Source organism: Podarcis filfolensis (assembly GCF_964270895.1).
Source record: "Podarcis filfolensis genome assembly, chromosome: 17".
In the NCBI taxonomy this organism is placed as follows: Eukaryota; Metazoa; Chordata; class Lepidosauria; order Squamata; family Lacertidae; genus Podarcis; species Podarcis filfolensis.
This window is the reverse complement of record NC_139621.1, coordinates 32655865-32673897: the sequence shown is the minus strand read 5'-3', so window position 1 is coordinate 32673897 and position 18033 is coordinate 32655865. Positions and strand designations below refer to the sequence as shown.

Genomic DNA, 18033 nt, shown 5'->3' with positions numbered 1-18033 from the left:
TCCACATCCTCGGGGGTAACGGATTGAAATTGATTCCATGCAACTTGACCATTTCCAGCATTTATTCCTCAACCACATTCTTTTAAGAGCTTAACCCACCATCCCCCCCCATCATGTTAGTATTTATATCTTTCCCTTTCTGTGCTAGGACAGTGACACAGGTGATCTATTAGCTGTGCCCATACTTGGATGGAGATAGCTGGCCAGTTATGCTCCTATATTACAATGTGTTGTATCAAAATTGTCCAAAAGCTGTAGTTGGTTCAAAATAGTGTGGTGAGATTATTGACTGGGAATGGGGTTTTGGCCATATTGCATCAGTGCTTTGTCAGATGCACTGGCCCCTAGTCCTTTAGTGGGCGCAATTATTGGGTCCATTAGTGCTGGTCCTAATCTTTAACAGCTTTGAGCCTGGCTACCTGACAGGTAGTGTTTTCTAGCATGTTGTTGTTTAGTCATTTAGTCGTGCCCGACTCTTTGTGACCCCATGGACCAGAGCATGCCAGGCACTTCTATCTTCCACTGCCTCCCGCAGTTCGGTCAAACTCATGCTAGTAGCTTCGAGAACACTGTCCAGCCATCTCGTCCTCTGTCGTCCCCTTCTCCTTGCGCCCTCCATCTTTCCCAACATCAGGGTCCTTTCTAGGGAGTCTTCTCCCTAGGTGGCCAAAGTATTGGAGCCTCAGCTTCTCCATGAGGTGGCGAAAGTATTGGAGCCTCAGCTTCAGGATCTGTCCTTCCAGTGAGCACTCAGGGCTGATTTCCTTAAGAATGGATAGGTTTGATCTTCTTGCAGTCCATGGGACTCTCAAGAGTCTCCTCCAGCACCAACTTTTCTAGCATACATCTATCTAAATCTTGAGATCCTCTTAAAAGACCCTATTCCTGGCACTCTGCCAAGTGAAACAAGGCAGGTGTCTACTAGTGAGAGGGCCGTCTCAATGGTGGCATTCCAGATGTGGACTAGCATCCCAAGAGAAGCTCACCTCATGTCTTCTCTATGGCCTTTTCACTGCCAGATGTAACCTTTTAATCTACCTGGGCTTTTTAAACAACTAGTGGTTTTAAAATCTGAGGGTGGTATTCAACTAAATTTTACTCAGAGCAGATCCACTGAAATTAATGGACCTAACATAATAGTGTGGTGCTAATAACACCAAGGTTGCAGGTTTGATCCCCATATGGGACAGTTGTGTCATTCTTCATTGCTGCATATTCCTGCATTGCAGGGGGTTGGACTAGATGATCCTCAGGGTCCCTTCCAACTCTACTTTTCTATGATTCTCTGATTATCATGTTAAATAATATAATTGGGACTAACTAGGAGTAAAACCTAGCTGAATGCTACCCCCTGTTCTTAGTATTTGATTTATGGCCATGCTGACAGCTGGTATTATTTCTTCCTCTGCTGGAAATAAACAAGGATAATGCTTTTTTATTATGTTGCATTTTATTTTTAGTGAAACTTCCCGAGAATGTTATACTGTACTGGTGACTGGGACCACATAACACCGGTCTTGAAAGACCTACACTGGCTCCCAGTACGTTTCGAGCACAATTCAAAGTGTTGTTGCTGACCTTTAAAGGCCTAAACGGCCTCGGTCCAGTATACCTGAAGGAGCGTTTCCACCCCCATCGTTCTGCCCGGACACTGAGGTCCAGTGCTGAGGGCCTTCTGGTGGTTCCCTCGCTGCGAGAAGCCAAGTTACAGGGAACCAGGCTGAGGGCCTTCTCAGTGGTGGCACCCGCCCTGTGGAATGCCCTCCCATCAGATGTCAAAGAGAAAAACAATTACCAGACTTTTAGAAGACATCAGAAGGCAGCCCTGTTTAGGGAAGCTTTTAATGTTTAATAGATTATTGTATTTTAATATTCTGTTGGAAGCCACCCAGAGTGGCTGGGGAAACCCAGCCAGATGGGTGGGGTATAATACATTATTGTTATTATTATTATTATTATTATTATTATTATTATTTTATAGGACAGTCTTTACAAATATAGTAAAGAAAGGCAAGTATAATATACAGCATATAAGTATGACCATGAGATTCTGATCTGGAAATCAAATGAGAATTAATTTCTAAAAACATACAAATACTTCCAAGTCTCACTCCAGAAGTCTGTCCTCGAGTCTAGGCCTTGAGACATATGGCAATCATATCTAAATCCCAATTTACATTTCCCCAGTCTCCGCTGTGTTGCTTCCCACACTGCTTCTTTGCCTCCTTCCCTCAGCATTTTTGCTTGCCTTGCCCTCCTCTAGGATTTAAGAAGCTGACTCAACAGCATCCAAAAACTCTTGGCTTCAGAAAAAGTTGGTCAAAATTATTTATATCACTTAGCATTTTATCTAGTTCTTTAGAATGTTCTAGGTGATTTGGACATATTTTCTCAATGTATCTTAGAACAACCCTATAAGGTAAACCTGCATTATTCCTAAGACAGTACGATGGTTGAAATCAGCCTGGATTGCATATGTTCATCCAGGGTAGTAATGAAGGACAGACTTCCTGACTCAGACTTGAGGTGCAAAATTATGCACATTTAATCCGCAGTAAGCCATATTAAGCTCAGTGTGACTTCTCAGGTTTACATTGGCTGTCTCACTTGAAGTTGGTGAATGAGGTGCCCATCAACCACGCTCAAGGGAAAGCTCCAGAGGCAAATATAGAGATGACACTAATTATGTATTGTTATTAAAAAAATTAAAAAGCCGGGGGGGGGGCAATTTGTTTGAGGACAGGTACGGAGGGAAGAGTACTTTAACTGTCTATCCCCACCATGGTCCCACCATTGCTATTTACACGGGATGGAAGATCCCATTGGTGTGAAGGAGCTGTAGCCTTAACATTTGTGCAACACAATCTTAAATGCATTTGCTTAGATCCAGTGTTATTTTTCTAGAAAGAGAGGTGCCAGAACTCACCACGAATGCCCTCTTTCATTCTCTTAGAATGGCAATGGCGCCCACCTGAGAGGTTCCGGCTGAAAAAAGCCCTGCTTAGATCCATATTAAACGGAGCTTTCTCCCAGCTCTGCCTGCAAAGAAGATTGCAAGAACAGTCTGTGTGAGTATTATTTTTACAGAAAGCGAACAGGTTGAATCTTTCGCGGGGAAAGTGCTTTCCATATCATTGAGGAACAGGCTGCCTGAATAATTAGTGATTTATGGCACAGGGTCAGTTTTAGCATGCGCCGAGGTTGGGCATTTCTAAGAATCCCCAAACTAGCCTAAATCTCATCACCTCAACACCACTCCTTATTTCCCAAGCTGGTCATGAGGAGAGAAATTTCCATTTGCAGTTTTCCAAGTCTGAGGGGCTCAGTGAGTGCTCCTGTGCGTCTCTCAAGTTTCTTGAGTCAACAGTGTGTGTGTTTTTTTGCATGTGTTTATTAAGTAGGTTCTTCTGAGGTGGTGGATAACGAACCAACGGAGGCCCAAAAAGCAGGGGCTGTGCAACATCTGTGGTAAATCTTGGGTGAGGAGAAGAGGAAGTGCCTTAACTCAGGGCCTACACCGCCCGCCCCCTCGATAAACCTCCTCCAGCTGCTTGTCTGGGACTAACAAAAAACGAGGCAAGTTATCGAAACAACCTGGCAAAGTCAGAAGCTACGGCTGGCTGGTGCTCTTATAACACAGCCGCCACCACCACCACTTCGCCAGGCCTTGCTCGTGAGGCAGCCTAAGCGTGACCTGGCCTAACGAGGCGCTGTGGGGAGGGGGAGGGAGAAGAGGGGACGCGCCATGAGGAAAGGGGCGGGACCGGGGCAATAACTGCCTCGGCTTGGGCGGGCCTCCTCGCTCGCTCGCCGTGGCTGCCGTTGCCACGCGCGTGGTGAGTGCTGGAATGCGCGCCGCCGCCGCCCGTTCGTCTGGGCGCTGAGGGGAGGCTGGTCGCCGTCGTCGCCCCCTCGACTCCCTTTGGCCTCGGAGGAGAGGCGGTGAGTTGCCCCGCCGCCCTCGCCGCGTTGGTGGTGCTGGCGTTGGGAGGGAGGAAGGGGAGCGGGAGCGAGCCTGTGGCGCTGTCCAGGGCTGATCTGAGGGCGGCTGCTTGCTGCTGCTGCGCATGGTACGGCGTCGCCGGAGTGGGTGGAGTGAGGGCGGCCGGGCGGGGGGGAAAGCCAGGCAGGCAGGCAGGCAGGCTGGCTGAGGGGCCTCTCAGGAAGGAAACCGCCGGAGGAGCCCCCCCCCCCCCGAGGAACAGCCTCTCCTCCTCCGCCGCCGCCAAGACCAACGGCCGTTAGTCCCCGGTGGCCGGAAGGAAGGCTCGGCGGGGAGGAGCCGCCTTCGTCGTCGCCGTCTCCCGGGCCGACGAGGCCTCCGCAGTTTCAGCCGCCGCCCTGCGTGGTGGAGCTGGACAGCGATTTCTCGCCCTCCCCCGCCGCTGGGCCTCTTCGCCGTGAGTTGCCGCTTTTGTGCGCCGCGCGGTGACCTTGCGCTCTCCGGTGCCGAGGGATGGATGGGGCGAGGGGGAGGCTCGCGCGTTCCCCACCCTCAGCAAAGCGGGGCGGGTGTGTGGGAATCGGGTGGGCCTCGGGTCACGTTCCCCAGCCGCCCACCCCCCACCTCCAACCACGTTTTCCTTGGAGGAGGAAAGTACGGAACTTAACTCTCTCAACTCCCTCCCCCCATCGCCAACCTATTACCACCCTACCGAGTCCTTCCCCCAGCTTCCTTCTCCGCCCCCACCCTCGAAGGGAACGAGTTGAGAGGGAGACTCGTGGCGTGTCTCCGTGGGAAGTTGCATGTGTATGTATTGGGGGGGGTGGTCGGCGGTGGGGGGAGGGAGACGTTGCAGAACAACCTGGCAACACAATCTCCCCGCACACGCTAAGCTGCATTGCTTAGGTCTCGGGGGAGAAAGGAAAAGGCCCCAGCCCTCCTTCTCTTGGGGTGGGGGGCGGGGGAGTGTTGGGTGGGGGTGGGGTGAGAGGAAGTTGGGCAAATCTTCGCCCTCGCTCACTTTCCCCCCCTTCTTTATAAAGTTGCTGGAGAGTTGTAACTTTTTGGGGGACGGGTGTGGTAGTTGGGGGGTAAGGTTGAAGGAAAGGGGGGCGAAGTGGGTTGACGAGGCGAAGGCAACCCCCTCTCCCCCCCCCCGCTTCCCGAGCAGCAGCACCGACTTCGGTGAGTTTGTGCGTTGTGCGCTGCAGGCAAGAGTTTTGCAAAGAGCTGCTTTGTGCTTCTACTTGGTATTTGAGAAAATGGCCGAATGCCTATTTCTGGAATGCAACAGCAGCAGCGGCAGCCGATGGTGGTTGGGGCTGATGGTACACACAATTTGGTAACGGGCTTCTCCCATTGTGAGCTTTTTTTCGGCGAATATCTGCGGCCTCACGTTCCTTTACTTGGGAGTAAAAACTTGGAATTTAATCTCTCAGCAAACGTGCAGGAGGCTGAATAAAAGACCATCGGCATTTGAAAGCTTCCAGACTTTAAAACACTGCTAGTTCTTTTTACTTTCTGCCTTGATAACATTGTGTATGTAGGTCATTGAGCTCGTTTGCGTTTAGGCCAAAAACGAGACCAGCATTTTATTTAAATACAATCCCCACCCTGCTGTTGGTTGACTAATTTCAAGACCAAGTAACTTGCCAAACACACTTTGTTGAGGAATGTGTGTGTGTTTGAGCTTTTCTTCAGTACCTTGGTAGAAGAGAAGGGAGCCGAGAAAGCCATGGTGTCTGCATTTTCAGTTTTGAAAACAAATCCTGAATTGCACAAAAATACACATCACCGACAGCCATTCCTGTTTTGCTGTGAATCCCTCCATAGTGTGGGGATATATCTGGTCTGTAGGTATTTACTTTGAAATAATTCAAAGAACATGTATGGTTACATGATACCTTACTCCAGGTAGCTTCACTGTTTTATTTTTTACTTGTGCAGTGTGGGTAATTGTATCGGTAGAACAACAACTCTGAGTAGGTTTTAAGAAGTCTGGCCTGTGGAAAGGTTTCTGAAATGATTTAACTGTAGTAGTACAACGGGAAGTAAGGCCCAAGCCAGGTCTTGTAATCCAAGTTCTGTGTTTGAGGACTTGTCTGTGTGTATGTTGCTGTGATGGTTCTGCAATAATAGAACTGTCTTCCAGTTAGCATTTGTTTGATCTTTGGTTCTGGCTTTCAAGAAGGCCATAACAAAATACATTTTAACATGGCCTTACCCATTGTGGTAAGAGGACTGCTTAGCTCCTTGCTTGGTAGGGACTTCTGCAGTATTGCATTACAACTAACTCTGGTGCTGTGGCCTAGAGGATTTTGGTGTTTAGAAATAAAGTGCATTGGATTAAAGCATATTTAATCTAGACCATCATTGTTTAATTGCTCTTGTTATTCAGATTTGGTGTTGAAAGTTGGTTTTCCGAAGCAAAGGAGCAATGACAACTATTTACCCACTCTCACCCTTTATACCAGGCTTTCTCAACCTTGGCCCTCCAGATGTTTTGAGACTATAATTCCCATCATCCCTGACCACTGGTCCTGCTAGCTAGGGATCATGAGAATTGTAGGCCAAAAACATCTGGAGGGCCGAGGTTGAGGAAGCCTGCTTTATACAGAATTATTGGACCACATGCTAGCTTCTAAAGAATTAATAATAGTTAATCAACAATTATCTTCCCATGAGACATCTCAAAACAATTAGCACTTTAAATCTATTTTTCCTTGTAATGTTCTGGAAAAGACAAAGCATTGTTTGACTACAACTGTTATCAGTATTCATAAAACCCTGCACATTTAACTAAAATATGCCTAGTTTCAGCTTTTCATTTCAAGATGAATAGTGTGGCCTTCAGATTTAATGCTTTGGATCCTAGACATGTTTTTAAAGTGATAACCAATTATTTATAATTAATAAGCTTATTCACACTTGGCTAGGTTACAAGGCTCTTGGTGTTTGCTGTTAAATGAAGCATGCTTGGGTGTAGGTGTGCTTATAGTTGGAATTTATTGTGGAATCAGTGCATTCAGATAAATTTTTTGCAGCATCGACATGTCATAAAAATTTCAGTTGTGCTTTTTAAGTATATAATCCTGATTTCATCTTACTGTGGGAAATCTGATAAGAAAAAATATATACTGTATATCCTGCTGCATATCTAGTCACCACTGGCATAAAAGCTCATTTAGCACACTTTTTGTTAGGTGGTTTGTCAAGAAGTTTCTCATGTGTGGTGACATTTCGTTGGATGGCCACTATGCACATTTGCTCCCCACCTGAGCCAAACCTAGCTATTTTTCCTCTGTAGTCCACAATACCAAATGAAAAAGACCTATTTCTACCAATTGCTGCATGCTGAAAATGTGCTTGAATTTCAGCAACCCAGTTCAAAGGAGCTGTTCTCTGAAGATCTCCACACATTAAAATACATAGGCTTTGTGCAATAACTCTTTATCATAATTGAAATATTTCATTGCTGCTGCGATTTTTTTTCAGTCTGGGGAAAGTGTGCTTGTGCTTTTAAGAGTAAAAAGGGACTGGGGGACATTCCAAATTGTTTTGGATATAGCCGCCTGCCCCCGCCAAATATAATTATTGTGCAAGACATTAGTATTAAAGAAATCCCCAGCTACTTCCAGTGGATCTATTTTAATGCAGTGTGTGTGCAGGTACAGAAATAGGTAGTGAAGGGCACTGGTGTGGACAGCAAGCGGCAGAATAACAGTGTAACTGGAACAAATACAATTGTGGAATTTAGCATGGCAATTGTGCACACAGAAAGATTGAACGTGAACAACTCATTTGAAATATAAAGTCCTTGCCTGGGAGCATGCTAGGAGGGAAGGACGCTGACACTTTGCTATAAAATGAAATCATGATGCAATTAAAAGTTTGACTTTGTGGAAAATGTGGCCATATTTGACCACAATTTCTCTTAATCAAGATAAGTATCATAATTAAATTGTCACTGTTATTGGAAGTGTTCTCAGTTTTGGATTATTACATAATAATTTCTAGACAGACACTTAAACAATCTTTCCCTCCCTTTTTAACAGAACTGTTAATATGGCAATGCAAGTGCTGGGGCAGTCTGGTGGCAGTGGCCTGTTCCCTGGAAATACTAACCTTGGCATGGCTTTGCCAAATGACATGTATGACTTTTCGGAACTTTCCAAAGCTGAGCTAGCAGCTCCACAGCTTATTATGCTGGCAAATGTGGCCCTGACAGGAGAAGTTAATGGCAACTGTTGTGATTACATGGTTGGTGAAGAGAGGCAAATGGCTGAACTGACAACCGTCGGCAATGCCAACTTTTCAGACAGCGATGGAGAAGGAATAGATGAAGCACAGGGCATGGAGAACAACCATAGACGCCTGGAAGATATGGATCTGGGATCCCTTGAAGCTCCTGAGGTTCGTAATGTGGAAATGGCAGAACTGACGGAGCCTTCTGTTCCTCATACTTGCAGCCAAGACAAGGGCTACCCGTTGGAGGTGCCAGATACTCCAGAGAGTGCAGATGACAAATGTAAGAGCTTGAAGAACAAACCGTTTCGTTGTAAGCCGTGTCAGTATGAGGCAGAGTCAGAGAAGGAGTTTGTCCATCACATTCGGGTTCACAGTGCCAAGAGATTCATTGTAGAAGAAAAAGCTGAGAAGCATGGCCAAGTTAAAGAAGCTGCCTCCAGTGCTACAGATGAAGTTGATTTCTCCAAGGGGCCCATCAGATGTGATCGCTGTGGCTACAACACTAACAGGTATGATCACTATCTGGCTCATTTGAAGCACCACAACAAAGCTGGAGAAAATGAGAGGGTCTACAAATGCACCATCTGCACATACACAACTGTCAGTGAATATCACTGGAAGAAGCATTTAAGAAACCATTTCCCACGGAAAGTGTACACATGCTCACAATGCTCCTACTTCTCGGACCGGAAGAACAACTATGTGCAACATATTCGAACTCATACAGGTGAGTGTTGTATCTGTTTCTTAGGTTTGGCTGTTTGCAATGGACTTGGGTGTGCTGGATTTGAGTGCGTTTGCACTTGTTTGCCATCATGTTATAAATTGTGCTATAAACTAGTACTATCTGATTTTAAATGATTGGCTTATGTGTACCAGGAGTATTGTGTTTTACATTAGAGCTAATGGGTAAAACAATAAAACTAAACACAATTCATTACATCTTTGTGTGGCAGGGGAGGTGATATTTGCTGATTCTCACTGATAGGTTTTAAGGAGAATGAGTGTATTTTGAGAATTACAATTTTCTCCAATCAAATTTTAAATAATCACCAATAAAATAGATGTTTATATACTGAAAATTAGCTCTAGTAAGGGAACAATGGTGGTTTTTGCTTTTGAAAATACTTTGCCACAGTCAGCTGATTTGTTTTTCTCTGCTCAACGTTTTTGGTTTGTTTGTATAAAACCCTCACAAAACATTTGTGTCCAAGTTATTTTTTTGAAGAAATGCAGAACAGGAAAATAACAAAATTGCCAGGAATCACTAAAAGTAGACTTGGCTTTTGAAGTTAATTTTAAAATGAAGTCAGAAACAATTTGTTTGAGTTAAAAGTGACAGTGGTAGTTGAGCTATTTAAGCTTGTAGCTGCTCTTAGGGCAGTGCTTAAGGGACCTAGTGGTAGTGGAAGAACAGTGCAGTTCCAAAATGACGAGCATCCCTCAAACCTCGTATTTTTCTATGAATTCTTTGGCCTAATCCTCATCCCAAGCCAATCATTGGGACCAGATACTGGTTGGGGCAGGCCTAGTTTTGCTCACAGAGGTGGCATGTTGGATCCTTCCAGCTGCCTCAATATTTTTGCAACTTCGTGCTTCTCCCTGCCCCCCCCCCCCCCCGGTTCGGAAAGTTCTGTTTGGCAAGTAAGGAAGCTTTGTGGCTGTGCTTCTCCTGCCAAGCAGAGGATCATGCTTTAGCAACTATGAGACTTGATGTGACACAGCAATTTAAGTGCACTTCTAGAATCAGGATATAGCAGTTGAATATAAAAAAAAAAATGTGGATAGGGATTTCAATCCAGTATTGGATGTAATTATGTTCTACGGATGAAGAGAATTCAAGCCAGCACAAGTAGCCAGGCTTTGGAATTTCAGCTTCATTATATGTAGTGTGCAGTGGTGGCCTGCATTCTTTTGCCACTTTTGCTCAGATTTTGCATTAATAGAGCAGAAACAACCGTCATGATTCAGGCTTGAATTCTTTTCAAGGTGGCAGACTTTTTTCTTTTTTCTTTTACAGAAGGAGTTGTGAGGCTGTAGTGGATTACTTAATATGTTCAGAAACTGAGACCATCTTGCTGTTCCTTTGCAATGTTGCAGATTCATTGGGTGCTGCAGGAAAGCATTCTTCCTCCCCTAACTGTACTCTGCTTGGAATGGAGAGTGTAGTTGATCACTTTTGAATCCTATCCTTGCCCCTTTATTGCAGAAATGGCCAGGTGATACTGTTGTCGTGACTATCTTCACCTATAGATTTCTGCGTATAAAACCATTGTTAAAGGGCAGAAAAACAGACTAGTCATAATTAGTGGAGACAAAACCTGCAGCGGTGCCAGGAGTGAAAGCCAGGCATGTGCATGCTTGAATTATTAGGCAAAAGGAAGTGCTTGAGGTTCAGTAGCATATTCTAGTGATCTTAGACTTAGTGGTGTATAGCCCCTGTTCTCCTATCTAAAAGACTTCAGAATTTTGCTCTAGCTTAGATACATATCCGCTCCAGTAATGCTATGTAGAATGTAACCTTGTACCAGACATAATATGATAAATAGTTGAGTTATGGATATATGTGCAGAATTCTGTTCCTCATTGTGATCTCTTTTCCTTGTGCTGGCCAGTTTCTACTAAATGAAAAAAAAGTAAGTTGTATTTTTTAAATCATTTGATGCTGACCCCAAATAAGTGGTAATACTAGATTTGCGACTAAAAAGAGTGAAGGGGAGAAGAAAGTTACCCCAATACAACTTTGTATATTTAAGAGTGTGGCACTCACAGGCACTATGGTGCCCTCAGGCACTCCCCTTTGTGCCCATACAGTTCCCCTTTCCCTCCTACATGATTTTTTATTTTTTAAATTTGAGTTTTGTCTGTTTGTTGTGCTTTTTTTGGGGGGGGGTTGTTTCATTTTGACTTGCCTGCTATTGTTTCTGGTCATACTTGTTTTGTGTATGTGTACGTGTTTTTTATGGTGAGAAATCTGAACATCAATCCCTTTCCTCTGCCATCCACCCATGAAATCAGTATTTTGTGTTGGACTCAACAGTTTCTTTAGGTTTACAGCTGTGACTCCATGTCCTAAAATGTTAGAGACCCCTAGTATAAACAGTAGGGACAGTCAGTCAGTTTAATTGCTGCTGTTATGAAACGTGCAGACTGTGTCGAAAAATGTATGTTAGCAAAAGTCTGATAGAAACTGAGTTTTTAGGAGAAATTTTATTCGGCTACCACCTGGTAGTGGGTCCCATTACACCTTTTAGAGGTCATTGAGTTAGAGCATAATCGAGCCAGACTTCAGCACAGTACATTTTAATGTGAAGTACTTGTTTAAGTGTCTCCCATTGAAAATGAGATGTACAGGTGTTTGGCCAAGGTGCCTGGATAGCCTTGGTCAAGAAGGGCCAAACTACTGGCCTCTGACACAGGAAAGACAAATGGGGAGGAGGGTTGCATGGCTCTGCCAGAAGGTGATTGACGCTCCTTGAAGCAGTTGTGCCCAAGGGAAAACATTTGGGGAAATGGGGGTGGGGTTACCTGAAGATGAGAGACTGTTCTAGCTACAGTTTTTGATTTCTTCACCAAGGTCAGACAGTTTCCCTCAAAAAGTTGTTCATCCCTATCATTTACCTTTTCTCGGACCTCAGGACAAGTCTGAGAGAACACAGTCTCTCTCCCATCCCCTCTGACATTGCAAAAGGAGTTGAGGGAGAACTGGAATTTTCTGTAATTTGAGCAGCAGTGCTGGAAATGGTGGAAGAGAATTTTGCTGCTGCTTATTTTCTGTAAGAGTATGTGGGAAGTTGCAGAGTGTCCTTGTGAGTTCAGGGGCGCTTGCGCTTGTTGATTATTGCATTTGTGGATGTTTAGCTAAGAATGGGAGGCAGGAATTCCCTGGTTTAAATCTTGCTTCAGCCAAGAATTACAAGGCAGGTTTAGACAAGCAGCTATTTTTCAGCAACAATATCTGCAATACGGGAATAAAAAAACCCCTAGATTGTTTCTAGAGTTGTTGTAAAATTTACAGATATCATGGATAGAAATCAGTTCAACCCAAATGCAAACTATAAAATAGCCTCACACACACACAGACCTCTGCAAGAGAGGCTTAAAAAAATAATTAACCTTGGTTTCATTTAGTGTTTGTCATATTTATAGAGCAGGTGAATTACCTTTTAGGTGAAGGATGCTAGTTATTTTAGGGATAATTTATATTTGAGGTATTTGCCAGGTATATTAGACCGGGAAGGAAGATGCTTAAACCAAAATCTTAGTCCGGTTTTAAGATGAAACAAAATTTTTATGCCACTTTCCTCTCACCAAATCGTCCAGCTCAGTTATTTTGTGTTCGTGTGTGTTTTTGTGTGTTTGTGTTTGTTCAGTTCAATCCTCTGAGCAATTTAAGGATTTTACGTTTGTGTTTATTTTATCTGTTTTAATAGGAGAGCGTCCCTATCGGTGTTCCATGTGTCCATATTCAAGTTCTCAGAAGACTCATTTAACCAGGCACATGCGCACACATTCAGGTTGGTAAAAAGGCAATTCAAGAGAGCCGTGGTGGTTAAGGTTGTGGCTATATTCGTTAAATGTCTGATATGTCAGTGCAGGGATTGGCAGAATGAAATTCGTAGTCTGTTTATGACCGCCAAAGGTTTAAGCCTAAAACAGCCTGTAGGTGAGTTGTAAATTGTGTGCTTACATTGGCTGTGGAAACAGCCATGGCTAGCTGGATGCTTTGCACGTGTAATCCCTGCTATTTATTTTTACACTCTGTGCAGTCTCCTGGATGATAAGAAAGAGCTTTGAAAGCCCCCCTCCCAATATACAGAGTGAACTTCCTTCCCCACTTTTTAAGCTATGTTTCCAGTATTCATCAAAGCAGCATCCATGCAGAAGAGGAAAATAAATCAGCAGTTCTCAGGGAAATGCAAAGCTTTGCAGTACTATAAAAAAAACTTTGATACTCCCCCAAAGGTGGAGAACCCAAATGCATGCCATTGAGAACTGAACAATGCTCATTGAACCACAGAATGCTGATGTTCTGGGAGTGTTAAACAAAAAAAGTGGGGGTTGGGGCAGAATAGAAGAGGGCATTGCTGAATTGGAGCATTCCCATTGCAAAACTTTCTTGTGATTGTCACTTATCTACATGACTTCTAATGTGTTTCCTGCATTCGTGACAACTTTTGAAACAGCCATTGAATTTTAACCCCTCCATGCATGTAATTTGTGAAGTTGATTGCTGCTGTACATATTAATGACTGATTTCTGTTTTTATTGTTACTATACACTCACATTTAATGTTCAAGTAAGAGTTGCTGATCACCCAGTCAGTTTGTATTTTTCTCCTGGAACTATGTATTATGTCTGGGTTGGGGGGTGGAGTGGTAGCACTGCAGAAACATTTTACCTTTTTGAGGAAATAATTGCTTCTGGGTTATATGGGTGTGGTGTAATATTTGTGTAAGCCTACTATTCATCTGTAATTTCCATTTTTCTACACTGCCTTCAGTGGACCAGTTTGGTTTGGATTCCAATTGCTAGTATTACTGTAGACTGATCTTTCCTGGTATGTATTTATCATAGATGGAATATGTGGATTAGTTGTTGCTTGCATGTTTGTTTTTGTTTCTTTTGGTTTGTTGCTGTCTTTTGTGAATGTGTTAACTGTAAAATCTTTTTTTTTTTTAAGTTGAGAAATGCAAAAGCATGCGCAACTGTATAAATCTGTAGCTGTGCAAATGAGTTGCTGTTTGTAATTTAATCACTGGTAATTTCCCTCTTGATTGCTTCAGGTGAGAAGCCATTTAAATGTGAGCAGTGCAGCTATGTGGCATCAAACCAGCATGAAGTGACTCGGCATGCAAGGCAGGTTCATGATGGGCCCAAACCGCTGGCCTGCCCGCATTGTGACTACAAAACTGCTGACCGAAGCAACTTCAAGAAGCATGTTGAACTCCATGTCAGCCCACGGCAGTTCCTTTGCCCAGTCTGCGAGTATGCTGCATCCAAGAAGTGTAATTTGCAGTATCACATCAAATCCAGGCACCCTGACTGTTGTGACATCACAATGGATGTCTCAAAAGTAAGACTACGAACTAAAAAGAATGAAGTGAATACTTCTGAAAACACGGGTGGTGATAATAAGAGCGTGGAACAAGAACAGGCAAAGAAAGAGATGACTGAAAAGAAAAGTGAGAGAACTGTAAAAGAAGAGAACCTGTCAAAAGAAAAGAAACCAACTAGCAGTGTTGGTATAGGCCACGTAACAACTCGAAGTCGCAAAACCGTTGCTGAAAGCAAAGAGGCAAATGTGAAAACTGAGAAAATGACAGAGAAATCTGGCAAAGCAAAGAAAGCAAAGAGAAAAGCAGATGCCACCCCTGTTCCTTTGACAAAAGATTTTGCAGCAGACACTGATGTTATAGTGAAGAAGAAAAAGAAAACTGAAAAAATGTCCCCTAAATGTCAGGACTCTCAAAAGAGTGAAAACAAATTAGAAGTCACCAAAAAGCAAAATTCTTGCCTGAAGAAAAACAAGAAAAAGAAATATCTGAGGAGTAAGCCTGGTAAGAACAACAGAAAGCTTGATTGTGAGAAGGTCACAGATGAGGAGTCATTCTCTAAAGAATCTGTTGCTATACAAGAGGAGGAAAGTAAGGTAACTGATAATGCTTGCAATGAACTCCAGCCTACTGTTATCCTTGGTGTTAGAGAGAGCCAGTGTGTTCCTGTGGAGAACATGCAAGATCATGAGTCACTGGCGGCGCAGCACAAGGCTATGGATATAGAACTAGAGGTGAAAGAGCAAGAAATGCCCATGGCAGAAGAGGAGACAATTAAAGCAGTTTCTCAGAATGAAATTGAGCTGACAGTCATTCCTTGTATCAGGTCTGAGGACTCCAATACCACCTTTGAAAAAGAGACAGGCGTACTAAAAGATGCTTTACCTGATTTGTCCCAAAATAGGGAAACCACAGAAACTTGTGAGATGCAGATTGTGACTGATCCTGATCCAATACAAGAAACTGAAGAGATACAACAAATGTGTGAGAGAGAAACTGTGAGTAACCCACATCCAGAAGATGTCAGTTCTACAAAAGAATTGCAGGCTGAAGACTCAGCAGAAGCTCCTCCACCACTGTCGCCGGAAAAACTGGAGAAGAGCACTAAAGCAGACCTGGTTTCAGCATCGTCCAGTGGCACAGTAGTAAATGAAAATCAGGAAATGGAAGAGGATGAAGGCATCCACAGTCACGAGGGCAGTGATATAAGTGACAACATATCAGAAGGCAGTGATGATTCTGGGTTAAATGGTGCTCGGACAGCACAGGAGAAAGATCAGAAACCATCCCAAGAAGTGGCAGAAGCCAAGGCCACAAAGGAGAACTATGTGTGCATATTCTGCGATCGTTCATTTAAAAAGGAAGGTGAATACAGTAAGCACCTGAATCGCCATTTAGTAAATGTGTACTATCTTGAGAAAGCAACAAAGGGGCAAGATTAACCAAACTGCAGTTTCATGACAGTTTATTCTAGAGCTTAGGTACCAGTTCTTGTAGAATCTTTGCTTAAGCTCAGTTTGCTTATACTTTTTAAAGTTGGTTGTGTTTTTCTGACCTTTGATGAAATGTTGAACTAATTAATTACTTGTATCTCTTTGATTAGAGAGGGCAAATAGGGTATGCATGCTGTGGCTTGTTAAATTGGCAGAACTCCTTGGGATAGAGCCCTGGAATCTCTTGAGTATTTCTGTTGACTTGAAGCAGAACTATTCACAAGTTAGTAGGTTTAGAAATGTAGCCTTGGGGAACAACCCACCAAGAGTGTCTCCTGCACAGACTCTAAAAAAATAATAGAAGTGTGCAAGAGCACTGTTGTGCTGTTGCAGAGTCCTGTTTGTTTCCATAGGACTTGAGCAGGAGATATTAACACAGTTGACTGAGCCCACAGTCTGGGCCTGTCCAGTCATTACATTCCAGGAAGATATTTCAGCCTGGTATGAGACATGTGCTCCTTCTGTCTTTCCCCTTTACTGCTAGGAGAAAGTCAAAAGTGAATCAGCATTTATTTGAATGTGGTATCTTCCTGATCACCCATTCAAAAACCCCTTATTTGATCCTGTTTTATATACACTTGCTACAATGTGGAACTGCTTCCCCATATTCCATTTCTACACCATTGCAGTGTAGGTAAGGCCAAGTGTGTGAGTTTTCCCACCCCCTAATGGGAAAAAACAGTAACTGGTCCTGTCCCTGTGGTTCTGATATTCAGAATACTTAGCTGTATGTGAATGGGGGTTTTCTGAAGACAGACTGGGTGGTTAGGGAGATGATGTCTTTAGTAAACAGCACAGCCTGGTTCACTCTTGTCCTTCTCCTTGTTCGGAAGGATGAGAGTCTTGGGTGTGAGACCATCAGGCTCATCCCTGGTTAATAATTCCTTGCAATGTGACAAGTGCACAGGCCATCTGTGCTTGTTGAACAAAGTGTTACAGAAATAAACTCCTAGAAATTGAAATATTGCTCCAATTGTTTCTAGAAAAATCTGCCTTTTTTATTTTCACCTGTTGGTATGATGAATGCTTAAAGAACTCACTGTGGCAGATTATTTGTAAAAAGAGCACTTTCAGAAAAATGTTGAGGTTGGCTAACAGAAAACAAAATTGCATGATCATATATTTAATTTGCATATACATTTCAGGTCCCCCAATCATGATCAGCAAGCCAAAATCTTGGGAGTTCTTTCTACCTTTCTGTTGATTAGTGAATCCATTATTTGTTAAATACTACTTTTCGACAAGGTTCTTATTTCTTCTTGTGCTTTAAGAGATGAAAAAATGTTGCACATAATTGTTTTTATTTTTACCTATGCAGTTTAAGCCTTTAGGAGTTTAGTTATTTCTGTGTATATGAACACTTTATATATGCATGTTTGGTTTTTGTTAATGGGTTTCCTTCCCGTAATGTTGATTTTCAGGTTTGTTGCGTATTGTGGCCAGTGTTGTTTATCTTGACCACATTTTCTGGTTCTGAGTTTGTGCAGTGTTGTAGCTTTAATTATTTGATTTTGGAACAAATGATACTAAAGGAATGTCATCCCACAGACCACACTAAGAACCAATTACTGCTCATGGATAGCTCCCATTGTGAAAGGGGAACTTCTCAGTAGATTGTGCCCCCAAGAAGGTTGTTCATACATATATCTCTGTATATAAGGTTGGATAATATATTCATATAGTATGCATTTTTATGCAGACAGTACTTTCTGCTGTTTTAGTGCATTTATTATTGCTGGGAGAAACTTTTCATTGCCTTCCATTAAAATTAATAGGGGCATGCATGTGAAAATTTCATGGGAAACTTAATTTGTTAATGGATGGTGCTTGTCGAGTTCTAAGCATGGAATAGTCAAATGAGAGCAAAAAATCCATTAAAAGTACACGTGAATTTTAAAATTTGCAAGTACTCTTGCCCAGCTCATACTCATTTCAGAGGGTCCTGTGCAGAAGAATTTCCAGGTGGTTTGTGCTCCTTATCTGCTTGACAAAGACAAATGTTGGCAATTACATAATACATGGAATTTGAAATGATCAACACTATCGGGAAGATCTTGGAAAGCAACAAATAAGGGAAGATGTAGAAATTCCTGATCCTTGTTCCATCAAGTTCTAACTTAAATTAATTACCCTGATACTTTTATACTTGACATAAAAAGGAGCTGAAATGATTGGATATATTATGAATTTGCAAACACTGGGAGAAAAGTCACAAGTAAAGCAAGTCTGTTATCAGTAAGGTTTGAGGCATTTGGAATGTGTGAGCAGTGAGAAAACTGCAGGTCTTTTGCAT

The 18033-nt window shown here is 43.0% G+C and overlaps 1 protein-coding gene across 4 annotated transcripts; it reads left to right on the top strand.

Moving 5' to 3' along the window:
* The first annotated feature begins 2045 nt into the window (after positions 1-2045).
* On the top strand, positions 2046-17898 carry REST (RE1 silencing transcription factor). Of its 4 annotated transcripts, none has more exons than XM_083593042.1 (4): positions 2046-3942; positions 7999-8918; positions 12625-12708; positions 13978-17898. In XM_083593042.1, the coding sequence occupies exons 2-4, from the start codon at positions 8009-8011 to the stop codon at positions 15687-15689; spliced, it is 2706 nt and encodes a 901-aa protein (XP_083449168.1). In that variant the 5' UTR covers positions 2046-3942; positions 7999-8008; the 3' UTR covers positions 15690-17898. The 4 variants fall into 4 exon arrangements, with proteins under 4 accessions (XP_083449168.1, XP_083449167.1, XP_083449169.1 ...); XM_083593041.1 differs by having other exon boundaries at positions 3931-4400; XM_083593043.1 differs by lacking the exon at positions 2046-3942 and adding an exon at positions 4011-4750.
* The last annotated feature ends 135 nt before the right edge of the window (positions 17899-18033 follow it).